General features: G+C 33.0%; 1 protein-coding gene across 14 annotated transcripts in view; it reads right to left on the reverse strand.

The window, feature by feature from the left end:
- Nucleotides 1-26,492, reverse strand: part of Deup1 (deuterosome assembly protein 1) — a 73,817-nt gene that overhangs the window by 15,270 nt on the left and 32,055 nt on the right. For 10 of the 14 annotated variants that reach the window (XR_010049798.1, XM_063256260.1, XM_063256257.1 and 7 more), the window contains 7 exons: nucleotides 26,342-26,455; nucleotides 25,314-25,556; nucleotides 18,266-18,411; nucleotides 14,966-15,071; nucleotides 10,763-10,960; nucleotides 8,351-8,437; nucleotides 1,196-1,392 (listed from right to left, as the gene is read on the reverse strand). Coding sequence is in view for 11 of the 14 variants with exons in the window: in XM_063256260.1 (XP_063112330.1) it covers nucleotides 1,196-1,392; nucleotides 8,351-8,437; nucleotides 10,763-10,960; nucleotides 14,966-15,071; nucleotides 18,266-18,411; nucleotides 25,314-25,556; nucleotides 26,342-26,455 (1,091 nt within the window). In the remaining 3 variants the exon portion in view is untranslated. The remainder of the gene's footprint in view (nucleotides 1-1,195; nucleotides 1,393-8,350; nucleotides 8,438-10,762; nucleotides 10,961-14,965; nucleotides 15,072-18,265; nucleotides 18,412-25,313; nucleotides 25,557-26,341; nucleotides 26,456-26,492) is intronic. The other 4 variants (XR_010049799.1, XR_010049800.1, XM_063256254.1 and 1 more) reach the window with 3 other exon arrangements.

Below are 26,492 nucleotides of genomic sequence, written 5' to 3' on the forward strand. Positions count from 1 at the left end.
TCTGCATGCACAGGACTATCTTTGAAGAAATGTCACATCCAACTCGTAGTCTACTCACCAAAACATACTAATTTTAGGCACTGTGAATTATTAGAGAAGTACTATTACTATGAATACTTATAATTTTGTCAGTAATAATATCACTAATAGCTAATATTTATAGAATTATATGTCATACATGGGTTATCTCTTATAATCCTTATAAGAACTCTACAAATTATTATCCCTATTTATTAAATGGCAATTTAAGGGTAACAAAGATGAAGCAAATTTTTCACGGCTGTCAGTCAATATTCTGTTATGTGAAAACAATATGTAAAGTTTTTCATGCTAAGCATCAAACATCAAACTGAGAAAAAAAGTTACATTGAAGTTGAGTCTGGATCTATAAATTGAACTTTTCTGAGGACCATGGAAGGTTAACAAGCTGTGATGTAAAACAAGTTTTGGGAATGCTGCATACTATTGCGTCTCTTGGAAACCCACAATGTAAATTAGCATGGTAAGGGCTCCAAGAAAGCCTATAAAAAAGAAACTTACGTGTCTTGCTGAGCATTTTCCAACCTTGAGATAACAAAGGCCTTCATAGATGGTTTTGGCCTCATAAATATTTTATTGTAGTTGAATCTACTGGCCTATTTTTTGTGGTTGATATATTTTCTTAGATTTTAAAGTATAACATTTTAAAGAGGATAGGCATATAAGGACAGCAGATTCTTTATACTCTTCACTCAGAGAAAATCTCTCATACACATATATATGTTTCCTCTATCAAGTGACCAATAGTTTGTCACCATGGCTAGAATGTAAATGTAAAGTTAGATATATTTTGAAGCTAAGTCAGAAGTGACATCTTGTATTTTTGGTTTTGTTTTAACAGAATACCTAATGAACAAATTCTAGTTTTCTCTGTTCCCATGATGTAAAAAGTAAGATTATTTACTTGTATATATCTGTGTATCACAGCTTGCAGAATGGTCTGATGTGGCTAATAAACTAAAATCTCCTGTAATGCTCCATCCACCTCACTGTTACATCTTGAAAACTGCTGATGACACAAATTTCTTAGAAGTATCTATCATGACTAAATAAATTTTAGACAAATGAAGAGGAAGTACATGAAGTTAAAATTTGAATTACTTAACAATAAATTTCAATTAAATGTTTTTAAACTTACATAATGCAGCTAACATACCTATCTTCATTTTTTTCCATTTTTATTTGGCTTTGATAGGCATATATTCCTGTTTCTTCATAGGTATTCTGATAAGGCCATGCTGATTTTCCATTGACATGAAGTTTTGCAAGATCATTTCGGAGCTTTTCATTCTCATATTCCAGTTTGCTAATGGATGTATGCCTTGAATGTGCCTTATTAGTGAAGTTCATACACTAGAAAATAAAGTAAGTTATCACTGAAAAACTAACCTGTATAAGGGATGCATATTTTCTGTGTGTTTGGACACATGTGACGGGAAGGCCCTCTCATATGAGCCATGTGATACGGTCCTACTTTGCTCATCCGAATGTTTCTTCCCTTCTCTCTGCTTTCTCACGACACGTATGAAAGGAATGCATACCATAGTGCCCATTTCAATACAGAAAATGTTTACTGTTCTTTACAACAAATTGGCCGGATTCAAAGCCTCTTTGTGTGTGTTTATAAGGTATAACTGTTAGTGTTCATCAACAATGGAAATAACATACATTTCAACTTTAAAAGATTTTTTCTGATTAAAATAATTCATATGATTATAGAAAATAAGGAATATTAAGAACAAATGTTTTATACTGCCACTACTCAGCAATAAGTATTAATATTCATATCTTTCTAGTCTTTTTCAAATAGGAAATATAAATGTCAGTATAATTATATACTTATATAGAATTATAATCAGTATATGCATAATCATAAGAAGTGCAATATAATCCAAATCAAATATACATATGTATAAATACAAAATTATTATTACAAGATATAATAAAATTTTAGGGGCTATTTTTTCCTCCTGAATACTTTATATATCTAAAAAATAAGATTTTAATGATGGCATTGAAGAGGTATAAATAAATTCATTTAGTCAATTCTCTGCTATTGAAAATTTATTTCCAAAATTATAAATAATACTGTGTTGCTTTTCTTACACACAAATCTTGGCCTGAATTCCTTTAGATAAGAGGCCAAGGATTGGGACTGCAGGAGTAAATTATAGGAATTTTCCTGAGGACCCAAATAAAAAGTGCTAGTATCTCCCCCTAATAAATTTCATAATTTCTAGCCTTATAAATTCTCACCAATAATGTATTATAAAGCCTATTTTATCAAACTCACAATAATTTAATATTACTATTTTACTAAATTCTAATGAGAGATGAAATAGCAACTTATTTATTAGTTGCATATATTTTCATATTTTTGGACAATTTTATTCCATTATTTATAAATTGTCTATTTGTATTCTTTGCTCATTTTTCCATTAGGGTGTTTGTGTCTTACTAATCTGAAAGTTTCTTTTAACATTAGAAATAGTAATTCATTGTTTCTGCAGTTGTATGAAAGTATATTTTTATGTAATGTTTAAGTTTCAGTATATGGTGTGCTTATTCAGATTTGTTTTTGTTATTTAAACAAATTTATCACTCTTGTTCTTTTGTGATTTCTTTGCTTTTCTGTATTTTTCCTATGACTTTTATATTTTTAGTATATTATATTTAATTCTTTATTTGGAATTACTTTTATCTAAATTGAGAGAAGTAACCAAAAATAATAAATCATTTTAATTATTTAAATCACATGTTGATTAAAACACCAATCACTCACTGCTGGATGATGCAACAAATTATACACTAAATCCATGTAGACCAAATCTTATTCTGGATCATTCTATCCTATTGGTCTTACAGGTGACATTGTGCCAATAATGCAAGTTTGGAGCAATGTGACTTCATAACAAAATTTCACTATGTGGGAGGGAGGTACCATCATCAGAATACAAAATAAAATGTTTAAATCACAAAATGGGAGATTTGGAGTAACAGAGATTTCCATGGCTGTTTTTTTCTTTTTGGTACTGAGAATCGAACTCAGGACCTCACACTTGCTAGGCAGCTGTGCCGCTGAGCTGCAACCCCAGCCTCTGTGGCTGTTTTAACTGAATTGTTTTAAGTAGTTTCCTAGGAAATCTCTACAAGTTTTAAAAAGTAGGCTATAATCTCACAGTGAAAGTACTTTACATGCCTGTTTAAAATCCACAGAGCCCCATGATTTGAATGTTTATCAGTTGCATAGCTGCTGACTAAACAACAGTTCTCTGATTTCAGAAAGCTAGTATTTTAGCATAACAAGCACACCCTGAGTACAATATTTTGTTTTATAAAATTAAAAAAATATTAGTACATGTTTTCAGTACATGATGATGACATTCATCCTGGGAGTTGGGACATGTGAATAACATATCTTAATTCTTTTTTATGTACCAGTTCCCTCCCCTAAAACAATTTTTTGTGAACCTCCAGATATCTATGGTTCAAAATTCTTTAGATTGTATGTGAGTATAGCTTAGAATACACTTGTTGAAGTTCCTAAATGAAAGGTTTCTAGCATTATTTGTACATAGCTATTCTAAATTTTTGAAAATTACTCGTTTTGAAAATTATTCATGTGCTATATTAATTTTAATACTGATAAATACAAACACAAATATATACATTTTAGATTATGAAAATGCTCCAAGAGGGCAAACTTCTCCACAGAATAATATGAGATTGATTGTACTATCCCAAGTTTATTAATAGAGGTATCTTTTAGAAAAGGATAGCATTCAAAGAATTTCTTTGTTCGTTAGGCATTCACCTTTGAGAATTTTCAGTATTTAGTTTTTTGAGACATTCATGCAGTTAAAAGAGCAATATATACTCTTGTTTTAAAAAAGAACAGACTGCTTACTCTAAAATTAAAGTGGATTTACAATAAATAAAAAGCAGGCACAGTCTTACAAAATTTTTGCTCTCCAAAAACAAAAAATTCTCAAGGGCAGATATGGTTGAAAAAGGTCACCAGAATCTTATCTTTGAATAGGATTCAAAAATTTACTCTAAATAAGACATCTATCAGTCAAAACATGCAATTCTTAATGGCCTGCTGTTCAGCTCAAATTGTATTCATGATTTTTTAAAATAAAATTAGACTTTATTTATGACTATTTTGGTCCACTACTGATTTAAAGTAATTAAGAATGATAGTAATGATTTTTAAAAACCCTGCAATTTTCTAAATGTAGCATAATTAAATAAATATTATAAGCATGACCAGAAAGAATTAGATAAATAATTTATCTACAAGTTTTATATCTGAAAGCATATTCCTTTTGTCTTGGTAAGTTTTTCAGGGACTCTCTTATTTTGCATTTTTTTCTTAAATACTTTTCTAGTGATTTCAGAAGTATATTTGTTATTGTATGATTATCATATGAAAACACACAACAATGAAGCCTACCACTGTGTTTCTCTGTTTTCTTTTTCTGCAGCTCAGGAGACTGATCCCAGGGCTTTATGTCATGCATGCTCGGCAAAAGGTCTACCACTGAACACTATGCCACCATTCCTACTTCTGTTTCTGATGGATTCTTTTACATAGGCCTGTTACTCTATTCTTTAAAAAATTTTAGGGGGCTGGGGATTTAGCTCAGCGGCATAAGCGCCTGCCTTGCAAGCACGCAGTCGTGAGTTCGATCCTTGGTACTGGTAAAAAGGAAAAAGACAAAAAAAAAAAAAAAAATTACAGTTCCATAGTTTTATTCATTTCTTTGCTCTTGAAATGGCAAAACCTCTTGGTGCTTATTTACTTGGAAAGAATAGGATGAGGCCAGTTGAATTACTGAAATGTCTGAATAACTGCGTTTTACATGTACATTTTTCTTTTCAGTTATATATTTAATAATAATAGTCTATATTTAATAATAATAGTCTATTTTTATAGAAAAATATGCTTTAGTTATGTTTTAGGGTATTTTAGTTTTCAGTGTATAAATGGATGTTTTAAAAAGCAAATAATCAAAAATTACTACAAATTTGAGTTCTGATAAAGTCAAATTGTATTACAACATTCTTAAATCATTAATAAATACAATTACAGAACTAAGTAAATATGGAATAAAGAGAAATCTGTCACGGTAAATTTAATTCTTTGTTAGCTCACCCAGGAGATGTGTGAAACAAACAAACAAACAAGTAAACACACAAACTCCTTTTTTTCTTCTATGCGGTGAAATTTCAACACAAATCTATGGAGAACACCTCTCTTTCTAAGCCAGGACTATCCTGTTGGTTCTGTTATTACTCTAACTACCTCACTGAGACCGAGGAAAGCAGCAGCCTTCTAGCCCCCTCCATGCACTGTGGTAATTAGGTACAGCACCACTGTTCCTGCTGCTTTGATAAACTTTCTCTCCCAATATAGAAACAAACAGGGAATTTTATAGTTAGTTATGCATAAAAACTTTCAAAGCTTTATTTATTTAAATATGACTAATTTAAAATCAGCAATCTCCATGTTTAGAAAGAAAATGGTAATTATTAACTTAATATTATCCAAATACATTAGGCTTAAAATGATGAATATATTTTGTATCTTATTTCCAGAGATAAAACTTCAGCACCAATAATGTAATTCTATCTTCACTTATCCATTCCAATGATTTTAGAAATAGTTATCTAAGAGATTTTCTTCTACTCATGGAATTAAAAAAAAAAAAAAAAAGCCAGTTTTTTTTGAGCCAGGGTCTTGCTATGTAGTTCAGGCTGGCCTTAAACTCACTCTGTAGCCCAGGCTTGTCCCAAATCCTGTCAATCCTGCCTCAGCCTCCTAAGTGCTGGGATTTACAGGCATCTGTCCCTACACCTATTCCCAAGCTTATGGAATTTTAACAGGACAGACAAAAGAGAGTTTTCTTCATTTTAGTAAATTAGAAAAAGTTCAACAAAATGAAACAAACCAGGAAAAGAAAAAGTTCAACAAAATGAAACAAACCAGGAAAAGCTAAAAATAAATGAATGAAAAATAATAAATCCATAGTTAATACTTTTAAATAATAACAAAACTTCTTATGAGCCAGGACTAAGACGAAAAAGAAAATCTATTATGTGTTGAACTATGTAAGATGAAAAATAAACACAAAAGTAGAATATATAGAAGAGATGAAAAAATTTGTATGCTATTACTACCTTTGGTAATAAACAAACTGAAATGGGTAAAGATGTCCTAGAAAAACACAAATTAGCAAAATGATCTAAGAAGAAGTAATGAAATTTGAATGTACTAAGTATTCAAAGAGAAAACATTAGTAGAGATGTATCTTGTCCAGATGGCTTTACAGCTAAGTTCTTTTTATAAAGCCCTGATAATTCTAAACTATTTTAGATCATATAGAAATCTTCAAAGTTATGAAGTCACCATAACTTTAAAACAAGTAGAAAAGAATTATAAGTCTAATTTTATGTACAAACCTTAATTTCTAAGTAAAAATGATAAAATCCTGATAGGTTTATGATGATATTGATATATGTAAAATATGGAATGATACAAACCGAGTAGTTGACATATGTTATCTCTTGGGGTCTGATATGGGAAGAAGAATGGAGACAGGGAGAGAGGGCTAAAGTGAGAGAAAAGGTCACACTGAAATGATCAGTATTTAAATTATGGCTCAATTTATAAAAATATGTCTTATATGACTAACTTTTCTAAGAAATTAGGAAAAATAAGATATTTTCTGGCTTATATGCATGTCCACATATACAGTCAGAAGGCTGTTTCAGATATATATATAATATATATATGTTTCAGATATATATATAAATATATTACTATTTGTAATACATAGTAATATATTACACTTTGTGTGTGTCCAAATAAAGAAAAAGTGACAGAATGCTACACATTACTTTGTTAGCACTGGTTATCTCCGGAATCCTGATTGAGATCCAGGGTAGAAGTGGGGATAATTAGCTTTTTCTTTGTACATCTTTTTGTGTTTTATTTTTATTATTTTTTTTTAACTTTTTATCGGTACTGGGGATTGAACTCATGACTGCCTGCTTTATGCCGCTGAGCTATATCTCCAGCCCTTGTGTTTTATTTCTTACAAATCCAAGATTATTAAATGAATAAAGCCAAAAGCCCCCAGGAACCACAGTGAGGCAGCCTCCATGTGTATTGACACCAAATACACCAACACAACATTCAATTGAATCAAAAAGTACAAATACTATTTTGTGGTTAAAAAAAGACACTCATGGATCAAGGATCACATTTAACTTTTTATATGTTTGATGTTTAGATGACAAACAGACTTTTAAACATTTAACAGGGAAATCACAGGCGCTTTGGTATTTATTCATCTGCACACCAACCACAGCCTAGATATCCATGTTCCAAAGAGGCAGAATGCTTCCAGGTGCCCCTGTCATTTTGATGCTAGAATATGGATTATTAAGAGAACAGGTACATAATATTACAGAAATACAGCATTAAGGCTGAAGAAAGGAGTTTGGAGAATGCCTAATCCAACACCTTGACTTTTAACTAAAGAAACTAAGGCTAACTTAGGTCTTATTTTATCCTTTCTATGCCTTGAATGATAGAAGGATTATTTTAGAATTTTCTCACAGTGAAAATAAATGCTATTGATATTTCACCAGTTCAATAAACAAAAATTCTCATATAAAAATCAAACACTGACTGTTACACTAAACAAGAGAAATGAGAAGCACAGAGCTTACAGAGCCTTGTGTAAACCTGAAGTCACTGATTAATTCATTCATTAATTCATCCCTCTTGTTATTCAGACAACACACAATGAACACTTAATCTATACCTGATGTCGTGAAGAGCTATAATGATACAGACATTACAAGGCATAACTCCTGCTTGCCACCTAGTGAGAAAATGACAAGATACATAAAACAAACTGGACAGAAACAGAAACCAAGTATGGAAAAAACAATTCGTTCTGACTGCGCTTTTGGGGGTGGTTTTATTGAAGAAATATTGACACTTCAATCAGGCCATGAAGGATTTTAAGGCAACACGATCACAAGCATAGAAATAGCGTGTTTGGCATGTTTGGGAACTGATCAGAATTGAGCCCAAACCAAGAAAACAAGTGAGAAAACTAGAAATTCAAGTGTTCCAGCTTGAGGATAGAAGTAAATTGAACTAAAGTGAAAGACAATTTGTGGCCCCAACATTTGCATGCCTAAAACATGGCAAGTGCTCAGCAGGGATATCATGGTACATCCTGACCAGCTAAATAATCTCTTGTCCAACTATCCAATGAATTCAGCATATTACCATGTACGGTCCAGGGTCTAAATCTCCCATCATTCCTTTCAGATGTGTGTTTTCCGTTCTGACAGCTTTATATCTCATATCTGAGAACTGAAAAATTAGTAATAAAAGTTAAGTGTAAAACTCATAATGAAAATGCATAGTTTTATTAAAATTAGCTTTACCTTGAGAAAACTAATATTTTCTAATAGTAGTAAAGGGCCAGACTTCTTAGGTCTATTGACTGAGTATTCTTATTTAACTTTTCCATCTTTGTCAGGCCCTCCTTTTGCAATTAGTATTAAATTAAAAGGGTATAATAATGATTCACTTTTTTTCTTTCCAATTCTAAAATCTTATTTCTTCTATTTTTTAATTGTACACAAATTACCAGAAAAAATCACAATTTTAAGTCATTCTTGAAATAACACTGTCCACTCAATTTCTTTAGCACTTGATTAATTTTTTTTACAGTATATAACACATGACTTTTATGTTTAATTTTGTCCTGTCTGGTGTTTCTCCCAAGTTTCCTTTGTGACTTTTTCACCTACCTCTTATTTTTTTGTTTGTTTGTTTTCCTGATTTCTTCTACTTGACAATACTTGGATATAGTTGTCATTTTATTTACCTAGGGCTCATTTCTATTAAAAAATGATTAGAAAATTTACTTTTATTGGGGGAGCTCCAGATACCCTCCTGCTCTGGCCTGCCAGCTGGGTAACACGAAGAGCCAGCTCCCTCCACCCCTCACTGTAAGTGATCAGCTGATCTAGAGAAACACAGGCTGTGATGATAGCATTTGAGGTAAAATACAACTTAATGCTTATAGTGTTTAGTGCTTCACTGACTGCAGATCTAAAGTAGGTAGTCTGATCATCTATCTATTCAGAGGATCACAATATGCAATGTAGCATCTACAGGGGATCTTTTTCTGAAGGTGATAATAGTTCCCTATTATCTTGTTTGGAAGTCCTGTATCATTTTCATTGTTTTGTTGGACTGGGTTTTATTCTGTTGTGTCTTGTTTGATTTTATTCTATCCAAAAGCATGGGCAGCTATTTTAAAGATAACAAGATATATTATGGTTGCCATTTTGGATTTACTAATATTTTGTTTGAGGTCCTTTATTGCATTCATTGTTTTGTTTTTATTGGTTCTATTCTGTTCTGTTTTGTTTGATTTTTACTATGTCTGAAAGTATGGGCAGTTATTTTGAAGACCACAAGAGGCATTATGGTAGCCTATTTCCTATTATCTTGTTTTGAAGTCTTGTATTATACTGTTTTGTTTTTATGGGCTTTATTTTGCTTTACTTTGCGTGTTTTATTGTCTTTAAAAATTACAAAAAAGTTTTATTTTTACCAATTATAAAATACAAGCTCACTGACAAAATCTATAAAAATATGAGTATAAAAGTGAAAGTCAAAATCATTCATAATCCAACTACTTAGATCACTGTTACCATCTGTAAAATATTCTTCACCAATCATGTCTGGCCAGTGAGTGGTATTATGCCATCTGTTTGGTTTTCCTGAGTATTATCATGTAAGTCATAGTTTAAGGCTGCAGATTGGACAAAGGCTAAATCATTTTTTTTTCCCATAATACATAGGATTTAATTGTCATGCTATTTGTGAAGTAATCCTCATATGCCTAGAAAGTTAGTGCAATTATCTCAATGTTTTGTGCTTTGAAAACATCTAGATTTGAAGCAAAAGGGGATAATAAATCTGTCAATAGCAGGCTACCAATTTAATTATGAATAACAGATTAGGAAATTTAAAAACTAAACAGGAAGAAAGGAAGGAGGAAGTAAGGAAAGGAAGGAAAGAAGAAAGGAAGGAAGGAAGGAAGTGAAGAAGGGAAGGAGGGAGGGAGGAAGAAAGGAAGGGAAGAGAGAAGGGCAGGCTGGTGGGGTTAGAAATTACTTCCAGTATTTTAATGGCAGAACTGCAATTGTTATTTTTTCTCCAAGCACTCTGTTGTGCATTGCATGAATATTCAGTAAATATGAAATGGTTTCATGTTACAAATACCTGAAGTGGAGGGTGGGAAATATCCAAGAAAAGCTGGGTAGAGTTTTTAAAAATCAATGTTAGTGAAAAGGACCTGAGGAAGAAATCTATGGTTAGAGCATGTGTGGGAGGTGCTTAGAATAAGTTACTAGAAAATGTTAGGATGAGATTTAATCACATTATCTTGCATTGTCACTTATCTCCCTAGTTCTTTTTTCACAGTACTTTGCAATACGTCACAAAGATTTTATATGACTCTACAAAACACTGCAGTGACACTACAGGCATTGCTGTGATGCTAAGCCCTAGAACAAAACCAACCAATGCAATGATTTTATCAGTCAGCAATGAAGGTTACTATTAGCACCCACCCAGCAAGAGGTGCCCTGCAAAGGTGCTCTGTTCCTGACTACATACCTGTTGTTTTGCTAACATTTTTTCTTTTATTTCTAATTCTATCTTTAACTGTCTTTCCAGAAGGGCAGCTTTCTTCATCACAGTTGCTATAGTGATCTCCTTCTGATGAAGCTCCTCTGTTAAGTTAGAGATTTCATTTCTCATTCTTTCCTGCTCAGAGTTGTGGTACTCTTCCTCGTGATAGAGCTGGTTTCTTATCTGTAGCAGATAAAGTACCAAAAACATGAACAAGTCTTTCCCATTATATACATGTTATCATTCACTACTGACACTACTTTGGAACTACTTTGGAAGTTAGATAAAATATTAGCAAGCACTTCTTATGGAGAAAAAATTGCTTAAAAAGGATAAATGACTTATGCTGTATGATTTGGTACTAAACACTACGTATTTTAGAATATAATAAACTTTAAATTTAATGTGTTCATAAATAGGCATCATCACCCCTTACGCCTGTGGAGTCTCTTATATTCTTATTCTTGGCTAAGGAACCCCTTGCTACCTTGGACTCTTCTCCAACCTTATCCTTTCAATTGGACTCAGGCAACAAAATCAGTACATTGCTTCAATCCTTCTCTATTCTCTATTCCTGCTACTGCTATGTTGATCCAGCCTGCTAGCATTGTTTCCACAAGCCACAAACAGTTTCTAATTCTTCAAATTCACAAAGCATAAAATCAACAGTCTCTACACTCATAAATGAAATAAACAATTTCAAAACATCATACTCCACTGGTGAAACAAAAAAATAAACAGATAATGCCAGTATAGTATGATAATGATTGTTAACAGTAGTATATAACTTGATCTGGGACGGACGTCTACATAGGACTTCCAAGGAGAGTCATCAGACTGAATATTGAAGGGGGACTGCAAGCCAGTCAGAAGAGAGTATGCAGAAGGCCTCCAAGGCGAAGAATGCGGTGAAGACACAAGGGCGAGAACAATGCACACACCGTGCAAAAGGCGTTCGGATGGCTGGATCAAGTATGTCATGAGACACAAGGCTAGAAAGGTTAGGAAGAGGTCATTTGCAAAATATTTACATAAATTTATGCCAGTGCATTTAGCTTCAAAGTTTTTTTTTAATTTCATCTTTAAATGTTTCAGTGTATATCTCTAAAAGAACAAGGATACACTTTCTTCTCTTAGACTTTTAACATAACCACAATACCTTTATAGTGTCTTCAATAATTAGTAATTACTCCATTTCATCAAATATTCAGGCTGAATTCACATTTACAATGGTCTAGAAAATGTAACAAATGTTCTTTAAATTTAATTGAGGTAGACTTTAACTATTATCCATTGAAACTGGCACACTATGTATTCAACCCTGGCCTTGAACTCACTATGTAGCTCAGGCTGGCCTTGCACCCAGAGCATGCTGGGATTATAGGTGTGTGCCACCACACCCAGCTCCTCACATATCTTTTTCTTTTTTTTTGGTTCTGGGGATCAAACTTACAACCTTGCACTTGGGAGGCCGGAGCTTATGCTGCTGACCTGTATCCCCAGTCCTCTTCATGTATCTTTTTAAAGCTGTTTTTATGTGTTTCTGTGTGCTTTATGTGCATCATCTCATGCAGTGCTCACAAATTCTTTCTCGTTTGCAGATTAAAAAAGTATTAAGGTGCATAACTTTTCACAGTCACACCATGGTGACAGGGAGTCTGATTCCTGGACCTGTGACTCTGCCCACTGTGCTCTTAGCCTCTTGTTCATGCTTTGGAAAAGCTGGTTTTCAGGAAATGATGCCTGGAGCAGGATGATGACCTAATATGGAACATATACATAAGTCTCATTACAGACATTTTAGAATTTTGAAGTTGGACATGACGGTCACATCACGTGGTCTTAACACTGCCATTTAACAGACTAGAAAAAAAATAAAAGGAAGAAAACTGACGGGACCTAAATTATCGAATCCTGGAAGTAAAAGAGGAGACTGGAATGCAAACAGCCTAACCCAGAATGATGTTACAAGTCTCTGATTTTCTGATTCCATTTTTTCCCTTGGAATTCACTTGGTGAGACAACAGCACTGTTCTGCAGTTGGTCTGGACTTGCTGATCGCTTCCTGTGATGTGGTTTAATATGTTCCCCTTAAAATGGAACTTCGAAAAAAAAGGAAGATTATACTGTTGTAAAGTAGTAAACTATTTTTATTATTTTATAATGTTTAGCTATTAAAACAAAATGCTATATTGCAAAGCTGTATTCTTAATTTACCTGAGCTTCAAATGACTTTTCACTCTACTAAGAATGTGAATTTTCTAACAAAATAAATGACTAAAAATAGTTCAGTACTGGAAAAGGAGAAAAGAAAACAAGATTTATAATATATGGCTCTTGTTGGTTTTATTACAATAGTATGAAAATGCTCTCCACAAATGCTCCCTGGAAGCTGTAGCTATTTTTATACAACTCATTCGTTACCTTTTCTGCACAGCATTACACTATCAAGTAGCCTCCAAGAGCCTACAAAGAGATTTGTGCTTCACACTCTCTCCCTCTATGTCAACACTGTGAGAAATCAGCAGATTCTTTATATTAGTCCAACTTTTATTATTTATCAAAATCAATGAGGTTTAGAAGGATGGAATACAGGTGGCTTCAGTTGGTTTTAATCAATCCTTTAGCTTAATGCATTCACTGGAGACATCAACAAAGGACAGTTTTTTAGTTACAGTTTTAAAATCAGTAAAATGAGTTTCATGGTACTGTGTGTTACTGAACTTTTCAAAATATAATGGAAATGATCATTAATTTGTAACATCTTTTCTACATTTAACCTGTACTAGTACTGTGATGGTCAACTCTGTCAGACAGGGCCCATATTTCATATGATTGTATTTTCTATAGGAGTTAGTAGAACAATTATAACCATACTATATACTCAATAAATGGTTTTTGGATTTATACAAAGGGCAACAAATTTATGGGACAACTTAGCCTTAATATTAATTAATTCATCCCAGCATTCAGAAACCTGAGACAAGAGGATGGCGGTGAGTTGTAAGGCCAATCTGTACTAGATAGCGTGACTCTGTTTCAAAAAAAAATATTAGTTAATTCATTCTCTAAATATTTACTTTTGGGCTCGGGGTTTAGCTTAGTGACATAAATGCTTACGTGGCAAACATGAGGTCCTGAGTTTGATCCCTGGAACCAAAATAAAACTAACTAACTAACTATTTACTCTCATTTACATCATGCAAGCAATGTGCAGGCCACTAGATGATAATTTCAAGCCATGCCCAGGTTTCTTTAACTTTTAACTATTATTTAGATTTTGCAGTATTGAATTTTGATTCACCTATTTTGATTCTCAAATCTAAAGACCAGAGAGGTTAGACAGTAGTTTTCCAGAGGCAGTAAGACTCATGGGAAGAAAGACATTACTGAATCTTACTCAGAGAAGAGAATACGTTCTCTTTTGGCAGGTACAGAACTGCAGGCTCTTTAAAAGCAGCACCCATACCTTATTCATTTTGCACTCCTTGTTCCTGGCAGAGTGCTTGGCATGTTAGGTGCTCAATGAAAAATGTGAGTGTTACTGAAAACACTCGCAGCCAACATTTACTAGGTGCTTCCTGAGGGAGGCCTTGCTCTAAGCACTTTACACGCATTATTTCATAGACTTTAATGGAAGGTCAAGCAATGTTGGAGAAGTTACTAGATATTTTGGTGTCTTAGTTTCCTCAAATATAAAAAAGGGATAATATTTAGAGTCACTTTATAAGATGGCTGTGAGGAATAAATGAATTAGGATTTGTGAAATCCTTAGAACACTTCCTGGCACGTGATACATGGTATGCAAGTAGCAGGCACTGTTGGCTCATTTAATTCTACGACAACCTTACGAGGTACACACTAATTATCCTCATCCTAGAAATAAGGATCCTGAAGAATGAAGACAAAGAGCTTCCCCCAGCTTACACATGTGGCTGAGCACCAAGTCTGTGCTCCTAACCTTTGTACATGCCACCTGTCACAGAGCCACTGGCCCTCCATATTTCATGGGCAGTGATATCCGGGCACTTGTGTTCACACAGAACAAAGTCAAGATTATTAACTTGACAGATAGTAGGAGAAAATAAAGAAGGAAAAGAAAGGGAGAGAGGAGGAGAATTTTTATATTTGTTTGTATGCAAAGAGTTCAGATCTACCTGGAAGAATGTATCTCATTATTTTCCATACCTTGTTTAGTTCTTTTTCTTGATTTGATTGATCCTGGACCCCTGAAAATAGCTCTTTCTTTTTCCTTTCTGTTTCTTCACCAGAAGGTGAATAAGATGGTGCAATTCTAAAAATTGAAAATAAAATAATAATAATAATATGCTTAATTCAATAAATTATGATTATTTTGTGAATTTTGACCATTGTAGACTGCAGAGAGAGTCCACTACTTTGTTAGAAACAATTTGACTTGCAACATTGCAAGTCCTAATATATGCATATCCCATTAAGTATTTATATCTTTGAGTGCCAGTGATTTTAATGGGAAAAAGGTAGCAATTAATATGGAATTTCAATTATACATTAAAAATTGGCAGAACACTGGAATGCATATGTACACAAAAGTTTTGGATAAAATAACCAGATTGCTTCTTATAATAAATAGCTTGAGCACCCATCCTAAAAAAGGAAACATACCCAACTGGCTAATGCACTGCAGAAAGTAACTCTGACATGAAAAATCCAAGGGGCACAATTACACCCCGTAAAAGTACTAAACCATAAAAGTACTAAAAATGATTCAATCTGATAGTCTAACCAGACAGAGCTCAAATGCGGCTATACATTTATGAAATGGAATTGTAACTACATATTAATAATGGAGGGGAGAAGCAGAAACTCTCAAAAAATGATAATTCCTATAGGAAATGGTGAGATTTAAGCGGGCAATGTTCACTTCCATGTACAGTAAATAGGTAAAATATAAATTATTAACACACAAAAATAAAGACAACCACATAGAGAAAACAAAACGCTTTCTATTGGAAGTCAGACCTGACTACTTTTGTGGGTCTGGAGTTATGAGGACTATACTTGTAACTGAGACAAATTTTAGTTTTCCAAAGCACTTCTGAAAAGGTTTCACATTTTGAAATATAAAGTTCACAAACAGAATGACAAACCAAAATCAGTAATGATGGAAAAATAAAGATTGAAAATAAAAGATTTCTAAAGGGGTCAGGGCTTTGGCTCAGCAGTGTAAGCACCTGCCTGACAAGCGCGAGGTTGTGAGTTTGATCCCTGGTACCAAAAAAAAAAAAAAAAAATCTCTCAAGGATATAAACTGATAGTGCTAACTCAGAGGTATATGTGTCTTGGTCATGTATAATATATATATTTGAAATATATAATGTGTGTGTGTGTGTGTATATATATATATATATATATATAGAGAGAGAGAGAGAGAGAGAGAGTGAATAACAGTGTATCAGTCTATTATATGCTGCAATAATGTTATCCAGGAGAAACTGGTAGCATTTTTGTGTATATTGTCTTTTTCTCATGTATACTTATGTGTTCACAAGTACACATTTCCTCTATAATGAAAACACCTGCGGACTTTTTCAGTTTCCTTCCCCCGCCCCCACTTTGTATTGTGAGCATTTCCATTTTATCCAGTATTTTCCCAATATATTGTTTCAGGCTTAGTCTTAAATTTTTCTAATTTTCTATGAACTGAAAAAGTAAAAAATGAAATTTCTTATTTCTCAATTCTTGTAAGAAGTTTCAGGGAACAGAATGCTAAACTGAATGCTAAAAATCTCATGGCAAATGTGCAACATTTGGTGAATTATTGGAGAAAAAGTTAAACTCCAAATACGGAGAAGTGGTAAGAAAATAATAAATATGCTAACATAATACGTTAAAAAATACATAAAGGAACTATTATTTGTCATGTAGGAAAGAAGTATTATAGTTTTCTAAAAATGTAATTAATTAATTAGTTAATTAACTTTTGGTACCAGGGATTGAATTCACAACCTCTTGCTTGCCGGGCAGGTGGTTATGCCACTGAGCTAAACTCCTGGCATACTGGAGTTATTTTAATAATGCAAAAGCAAAAAAGCTAGTAAAATTCAGCATTGAGAAAAGTTCTGAAAATAAATAAAAACATTACTTTATTTTCAGTAGTCTGGGTTGTCTTCATTACAACTCTAAAGAAGAAACAAGAGTCTCAATAAAAGAAACCAAAATAACAAAGTGTATGCAACAGCATTCGCATGAGAACAAACTAAAAGAATCTGAACTTGCAGTAGCAAACAAGGCTGAGAACCTTAAAGACAATGGAATGTGAAAAGTTAAATATCTAAAAACATTTTATGAAATCATAGAATATTAGAACTGAGCAATACTTCCAAATGAAAAAACATATAATTTAGAGATCACATTAAATAGATGCTGGCAAGCAGGCAGAACAAAGTAGAGTTTCTATTGGCTAAACATGTGAATAAATACAAAACTCAAGATGAAATCATGTTTTGAAGGAAAGGCATTAGTATCAAGAATTCAGCACTGGCTGTGTAAGAGCACCTTAGAAAGTATCTACCACACTCTTCAGAAAACCAGAGACAGGTACAGGTTGAATGATGTGTTCTTCCACAAAATGTCTTATGTTTTAAGGCATATACATTATTTTTTGTGTGTGAGGACATTTCTCACCAACTCATCACACTAGAACAGCACCTTACACATAATAAATACTGAAGAGATTTATTAATCATCGGCGATCGTGATATATAGCTTGTATATAGGGCACTCAATAATGGTGACTGAGTAACAGGTACCCTGCTGTCCTTGGAGACACAAGCAATAGGTCATTTTAGGAATTTCAATTTACTATTTGTTGTTGAGGACAAATCTGAAAGAAACAGCACGTCCTGCAACTTTGAAGGAATAATTATTGCCTTTAAAACAATAATTATCGTTCAATAAAATATCTCTCACTATATTGCTATTAAACTTTTAAAATCCTGTTACAGATTTGACATTAGCAGTCCTACATCAATTAACTACTAAAGCCCTGAAACAGTCTATGCACAGTCATAAGCATTTACTAATCCTCAGCAATCCTATTTTCTTTGTGGTTTTGGAGTACACAGTATTTGTCTGATTTTAAAGAGGAACATTATGAGTTTTAAAAAGGACCCTTCATGGAATTAACAAGACGGTGAGTGTGGAGGTAAATGAACAACAAATAGGCTTTATGCAACCAAAATGAGAGCATTTGAGAAGCATAAAGAATAAAAATTCTAAGAAAATTTCTGACTTGGTCTGACAGAGTATCCAGTACATGAGTATCAGTAATGATATAATTTTCTAGGTAAAGATCAATTTTGAAGATGAAATAATAATTTTGTTAGTATTTAATTTTATATACCAATTAACAATTAAAAATAACTTTTAATTCTAGTTTCAAATATAAAACTCAAAGTATATAAATATATTTTGAATAGCTCAGATTATCAAATATAAAGACTATACCTTTTTTTATTTTCTTGAGAACTTTGGCACTCTCCTATTTTTAATAATTCTCTGTGTAACTGCAATCGTTCCATTTCTATAATTCTCAAGAGATCATCACGTGACTGTAGCTCATTTTTCACTTCTGAGAGTCCAGCTTCCATGGCCTGAGTAAAGTATCACAGCATGCCACTGCTTACTTTCAACATCATGATGTACGTACGTTTGAAAACACTTAACAACTATAACATCAGCCTGCTTTTAAACAAAGATTTAGTCCTTTTATTGTTCTATCTTATAGAATTGTATCCCTTTATTCATTTATTTAACAGATACTTATTAATCTTGTATGTAGTTTGGGGACACATTCACAGGAACTGTTAGTGGTCTTACTGTCCACTGATAAAGAGAAACAATAATCAAATCACATAATATGATCACATCATATGTAAATTTGACATGAAATATGAAAATTCGAGTAACACACAATGCATAAAATTTGAATTGATGCATACTTCCTAATTAAAAAGATAACAATCAAATGAGAATCTAGTGGCGAAGCTGGCCAACAATAAATTATAAACTATGATTCCATGCTTGCCTAATGGTAGTCATAATTCAGTCAGTAGCTAGAAATACCAGAAATCTTGGGGGCTCAGTGTTTCACACTGCTAACAGGAAAGGCTGGAGAAGCTGCACCCTTGTAATGCCAGTATTTGGGAGGCTGAGGTAGGAGGATTTCTCAGAGTTCAAGGCCAGCCTGGAGTACACAGAATGTTCAGGGCCAGTCTAAGCTAAAAAGGAAGATCCCGTCCCAAAGAAGAGAAAGAAAAGAAAGAGAAGGGAAGGGAAGGAAAGGAAAGGAAGAAGATAAAAGGAAAAGAGAAGAGAAGAAAAAAGGAGCTGCTGGTAAGGATTCCCTTTGGAAAGAAACGGGACAATAGCAACGGTGTCCCTGACAAAGTGGGTGGAATGAGCTCCCAAGGGCGGTGGGGAGGGCAAGCAACTCCCTCCTCTCTTCCAACAGGAAACAAGGAAGATACAATCGGCAAGTTTATACACTTGGCTACAAAGAGAACAAGGACTGACTACTGCTGACATACTTTCTTTGTGAGGTAAAATGTTACATGATGTGCTGATGGTGGAAGGGAGGAGGTCATAGGTGTGGGATGTGATAGTGAAGATCTGAAATGGCTTTTACAGTGGGAGGAAGATAGCTAACTAGAGAGGTAGTACGACTGCCAATTATCCGAGTACCATGTCAAGTTCATAACCATGGCCTGCTGAGTATTTGACTGTTTCTCTAGGAGAATACAATATGTGGCTTTGTGACTGACTTGTTTCATTTTGTATGTTTTCAAGGTTCATCTATTTTAGTACATATCAGTTCATTCCTGCTTATGGCTGAATAATATTTCATTACAGCATATAGGTATATCACATTTTGTTTATTCATCAATTTGTTTGGGTTATTCCACATTTTGCCTATTAAGAATAATGATCAAGCCAAACATAATTTCAGCACTCTGGGAAGCTGAGACAGGAGGATCGCAAGTATGAGCTCAGGCTGGGCAATTTAGTAACTTAGACCCTGTATCAAAATGAAAAATAAAAAAGAGTTGGAGATGTAGCTCAGTGTGAAGGCTCTGGTTCAATCTCCAATATTACCAAAAAACAAAACAATAACAACACAGAGAACGAGAAAGACAAGAAAATAATGCTGGCATACAAGTTAATGTACAAGATGTTTTCCTATTCTTACCCAAAAAATCACAAACCCTCAAGAATAATCAGATAAAACAGAATACAATGAGTTCCTAGTTCTTTTTTAAGCAAATCATTAAATATACACTTTTCTAAGAGCTCTGGAGATCTGAGCTGAGTACTAGGTGAAAGGTTTAGTGGCACTATTTTAGCTTCACAAGTTCCTAGAATTCTAGAAGTCCTTGGAATTAAGTATAAAACATTCAAAATGGTGATTTAGGGAACTTACCTGGATAAAAAAAATCTGTTCTGAACATGAGAATGCTTTGGAAAGGATTAAAGTTTACAAAATAAAAAAGATGTGAAACAGTATATTATGATGTAGAAAGCAATTTAATTTGATGTGAATATCACCTATTACTTTGCCCAATTGATGGTCCAATCTGGGCTCCTTATTTGCAAATTTTCCACCAGGCAAAGTGAACATCAAATGTGAATCTTCCTGTAGAAAAGTGGACCTGCCTTTAGTTGTGAAAGGGAGGTACACAAAAGAAACTAACTGGGATTCTTCTCTTGAAATGCTGGGTCATCATGAACTAGAATTAGCTGAAACTCTGACATGTGATAATAGTAATCCACTTGTTTATTGTTATCATAAAATATTATCTGAGTGACATTTGAAAATATCAAAGGAGAAAGCTCGTAGTGATTGAGTTGCACAGGCATTAGAATATATATATATATGTAATATGTATATACATATCAAATATATATTAAAATTGAAATTTCATAATATAAAATAATACAAATTTAACAAGCAAATGCATATGTAAAAGATTTTAATTATAATTGACAGCATTTGTAAATTGGCTGCAAAAGTATAAAAATGTGAAGACTTGTTGATTTTGATAATTTTTTTACTTTGAACTCAATATTAATAATTAATTAAGGAATTAATGAATTTTTAAAACTGATATGTAGTTTTGAAGTTGGTATGATTTTTGCATGACAGTCAAATCAGTTACTTGTCAATGAATCAAAATATTCAGGAAAAGAATTCTTTGGTACATGACTCGGGTCTTCAAACACTTAAATTTGTTTAGAATGAATTAAGAAGGTAAAATCTTTAACTGTAAACTTCTATGAAATCTAACTATTAATCAGATATTTCCAATGAATACGTCTATCCAATTTTGATATATTTTTCAGTGTAAAGTATACATCAGATTTCGAAGTCTTAGTATAGAAAAAGTACACAATATTTGAAAAAATTTTTGTATACTGACTGCATGTTGAAGTATTATGGGTATGTACCCATGAATTATATATTAGCATTACATTAATTTCACTCATTTCTTTGCTTCTTTTAATGAAACTATTAGAAAATTTAAATTACATTAGTAATTTATATACTACTTTTCTTGATATTGCTGTTCTACTATCTTCAATGAGCAAACACAAAACAATTAACTTTTCTGGCACAGATATTTGAAAAATGCAGAACAATTTATTTTTGTCATTAACCTCCAATGGGAAATATTGTACATTAAAAAATGTGAGTGTAGTGTAGCACAGTAAATAAATATATGTAATGGAATTAGTTTATTGACACATTTCAAGGTTGTAGAAAGACAAATAGAAAAATGTGATTCATATTAAAATCAGATGCATCTGGCATTAAAATATGTTACAAGCCAAAGAGAACTTTATATATGATAAATGATAGTAACTCAAATTGAAATGGTTGTCTTCAGCATTTGTTTTCAGGATGCAGAATATTTTGTCATATGATAGCTTTGTGAAAATAAGATAACTTCTAACTTCATATTCTGATTACAGTACATACTATTTACCGCTAATTATTTTCAGTTAGTAAAATATAAATTTTGTAAGACAAGTTTAAGGTCTATCTATTTGGTTAGAAATCTGCCCAGTAATTTGAGAGAAATGATTTTTACAAGAACAACAAAAACCTAAAACAGTAACAATACAGGCTTTCAAAACAAGATGACAGGAATTTAACAATGGTTGTAATAGTGCATATTGATATCTTCAAAAGAGTTGCTTAGATTACCAGGTACAGACAGGCAAAATTGATCTAATCATGAATATTAGCTGGTCTTTTCCAAGAACTAACAGAACTAGTAGTATAATCATCTTAGCTATTTTATGCATCTATGAACAACTTTTTATTTTTTTCCTTTTCCCTTATTTTAGAGGAAAAATGATTTTAAGCCTTCAAATTAACTAACAAATATAAATAATTGATATCTTCTTACTTAATATTTCCTAAAACAAAAGGAAAAACCATGAGTAAAACTTGAAATAAAATAGGGGAAAGGCTAAAAAAAATAAAAGATTTTCAGTTTTGTTTCCAAATAGATAAAATACACAATATTTTCTTAGGCATAGAAATCTTATCTTTTGGAAACTTTGATTTTTTAAAAACCAAATTACTTTTCAAAAATCTTTTCCTTAGGACTGTTATTATTTTTTGGTGTGTGAAATACATTTCAGAGTAATTTGGTTTGTGTTTAATAGATGCAATTCTTTGGAAAAATATAAATTGGAGATTCTTTGTTTAAATTTAAATTACACAGTTCCTAGATTCAAGGATAAATTATTCCTAACAAAATTTTATAAGAATATAATTTTGGTAACTCCTTCATATTAGTCAATGTAAGTATCAGTCACATTGAATTTTATCATTACCTATAGAAAACACACAGTGTATAGTTTGAGAATTACTAGTGAAAAATATAACAAATATACTCATTTTGAAAATTAAAAGAAAGGTTTCTCAATCTCAGTACTACTGACAGTTTGGGATTGGGAATTCTTTGTATGGGGATGTCCTGGGGTACAATATTTTACAATAAATATTTAGCATTATCTCTGGCCTCTACCCACTAGATACTGGTACTCTCTTCCCCTTGTGACAATCAAATTATAACCAGGCATCGTCAAATGACACTTGGGAGGCAAAATCATCCCAGAAGAGAGCCACTGATGTAAAGGAAGTTAACAATTAGACAAATAATGCTGTTGTTTTGCATCCTTTAGTGTAAGTATCAGTAAAAAATTCATGATTATATTAAGCTAAAAAAGTGTGTTCTAAGTTTGTTAGAATATATTAAAAAACATTAACAAATTATTAAGTACTTTGAAACAAGCATTCATAAGGAAAATCCAAATGGGTAGCATGGACTTTCCTTAGCTCAGGCAGCCCACTGAGCCTTCTCTGGTGTACATGTAAACCTCAGAATTGTGTAGCAATCTTTGGTGGTGGGGTGGGTGGTAAGTCAGATCCCATTGCACATGGGTCAGGCGGGTTAGGTAAATCAACAGATATCAATTAAAGATAGGGTGACATTGGCCACCAACTGATTCATGTTCTCTCACTTTCTGCTACACTTCCAAATTCCCAGGTTGTACGCAGATGTGATAGCTGGACTTGCTAAAGAATTATGTTTCAGGCAAACTAAAATGAATAGATAAAGATAGGCCTGTGCAGTGAATAGATATGTAGGGACCAAAGCCAAAGAGGTCTCAAAAAGGGACAAAGCAAAATATTCTTTAGTGCATGCAGGATAAATTGAAGCCCCGGGGAAGAATATTTGCTAAGAACATAGAAAAATAATCTTCTTATTCATCACATGCGATCTTGGTACAATCTATGACAGTACAAACACAGTTGTTAGATATAAGTTCAAATTGTCCTTTAAAGGCATGAGCAGTTGTTCTATAACCAGGGAAATGAGTGCAGAATAGCCACTAAAAGAGAGGGAACACAATTGGAACCAGCAGTCAGCAAGCAGCTCAAACAGGGCATGGTGGGCTAGCTGGCAAGCTAAACCCCAAAGCTCCCTGGGTTTTCTACAACGGAAGAATACAAGTCAATCTCATTTAGACTCAGAGCCAGAGAAAACATTATCACTATCTTTTCTATTTTTAAAAAATTTCTAGCTTCTTCAGTGTTTTAATATTTGCAGTTTAGGTTGGTTTATTTGTTTATGCATACATGTGTATTTTAATTCGTAGTAGAATAATACCTCCAACCTCAAACAAAGCTGGATTTTGAGATGGAGGGATGTAGGTCTCTTAGAAAAGCCATGGAATGCTTCTCTAAATAGAATTGAAGTGTGCTGTACATATACCAACTCCCCACAAGGAATGTAAGCATTATGCGCTGTAAACATGTAGTAAGAAAAAAAGAGAACTCAATCTCTCTCTCTCTCTCTCTCTCACACACACACACACACACACACACACAATAATAAATGAGAGAATCTGTGAGACTAGTGTGAAAAGAGAATCATAAAAGAACAGAATGCTGGTACAACATACACAGAATTCCACAGATTCTCAAGGAATTGGTTACTTGTAAACAAAAGATACATATTTAGTAAGAAGTCAGTCATGACCAATTTTGATGAGTGCTGTATAACCTCCCTAATAACTGCTAGAAGTACAAAGACAGAAAAACAAACAAAAAAGATGTTGGTTTAAGAAAAAATACTTGGATAAACCATCAACCCATATCTGACAGTGTGAAATGTATCTAAAAAAAAATTCAAGGTTAGTATTTACTAAATGATTATAATAAAATGGTGTGGTTTCAATACTGAATGTTCTCTCAAAGGCCCATGTGTTAAAGGCCTGGTACTCAAGGTGAGTATGGCCAGGAAGTTCCATCTTTGGAAGGCAGGCCCTCGCCGGGTTACTGGGTCATTGGAGGTATGTTTTTTTCGACACCTTTCTTATTCTCTCTTTTGTTTGCTGGCCATGAAGTCTGTTCTACTATATATGCCTGCATGATGTTCTGCCTCACCACAAGCCCCAAATAACAAGACCAACTGATTGTAAACTGACTCAAAACTGTAAGTCAAATAAACCATTTCTCTTTTATAATTTGGTCGTTCAGAATATTTTGTTATGGTGACATAAAACTAATAATGAGGTTTCCAATCATAAATCACAAGGAGCAACCCCCTCATGCCTTGCACTGAGCTTAGTAGACTGTTTATCCTTTCAGAATTTTCTGTATCTCTAACCCAAGATTCCTATGAGGCAAAGAGACACAAGACCAGGAAAAACAGAAGGCAGAGATGGTGGTATATGGCTTTGTGATTACTGTTGTAATACACTGAATACATTACTATTATGTCACTGCAGAATCAAGTTGTGTGGTAAAGTACCTGCAAGATGACTGAATTTGCTCATTAAGTAAGAATTACACCCTAAGGGTAAGTTGAATTTACACAAGTAATAGAAAATTAGCTTTCTAATTCCTTTACCTGTTTAGTCAACATAAATACAACTCATAGGCAGTGTTAGTTTGAAAATAAAAAAGATAAATCTTTACCTGGCATTGTCTTTGGTACATTTTCAGTTCTTGTAAAAGCTTCTGATTTTCATCTTGTAACTTATTTCTGCTTAATGCTATTTCACTCACAGCTGATTTTAATTTTTCAATAATGAATTCATCTCTTTCACTGGTTTCACAACCAGGATCTGAATGACATATCAAGCCAGGAACTTCAGAGCTGCTGTCTTCTGTGCACTGTTTCTTACCATGTAGTTGAGTTTGGTAATTCTGTGTCTGTTTCTGGAGAATATGAAAACTGAGTGATTAAATGAAAAAAAAAACCCATACTTAATCTTATATAAAGTTAAGAACAGAATTAATAAAATATTTGAATGTTATCTGATAATGAAGCTTGGCTTGTATAATGCTGTATTATGCTTGTTCTAAAATCTCAATTTCAGATGGTATAAAGAGAAAATACATTTGTATAACTTCAAAGCAAAGTTATTGAACAGGGAAGGAAGCTAAAGGTAGAGTTGTCTTATTAAGAAAAAAATCTGAAAACTATAGAAAGAGAAAATCATGGATTAAAATTCCACAATAGTATCCTCAACCAGAAATAAAACAGAACCTTAGATGGTAGGAAGAAAGCTGTCAACCCATGTTAGAAGATTTAATAATTCCTAATGTATACAGTTTCTACATACCAATTAGGCAAAGAAAAATAAGTAAAATATTAATAGGCAATTCCCAGAAGAGAAAATGAAAACAGCTACAAAGTACATGAAGAGATGCTCAGCCTTAGAAATATGCAAGGAAATGTAAGCAAGCAACTCAAGCAATTATAAACTCTCTCAACTGCCTTCCTTCCTATAGGCATACAAAAACATACATCATTTAAACAATAGGATTTTTAAACGGACAATCATTTCAGACATGTAGACTAAATTCGTCATTGGATCAAGTCTAGTTAATGTTCCTTCATTTAAATTTCTATTTGTAAATGGATTATATGTTGAATGGCAAGGATACCAATATATAGCTTCTAATTCTTCTGAGTTAGAGGACAGTATTAGATAATTTACCTGAAATTGATTATACTTTTCAGATAATATTTTTTGTTGAGCATCTAAAGAAACCAGATGAGTCTGATACAGTATCTCTTGCTTGTCCCATTCTCTTGATTTTGCTCTAAATTCCTTTAAAAATGGTGGTGAGGGGAGACATAAATTGAGG

Source organism: Cavia porcellus, unplaced genomic scaffold (assembly GCF_034190915.1).
Source record: "Cavia porcellus strain 051 isolate PalLab524CR breed Dunkin Hartley unplaced genomic scaffold, mCavPor4.1 scaffold_9, whole genome shotgun sequence".
Classification (NCBI taxonomy): Eukaryota; Metazoa; Chordata; class Mammalia; order Rodentia; family Caviidae; genus Cavia; species Cavia porcellus.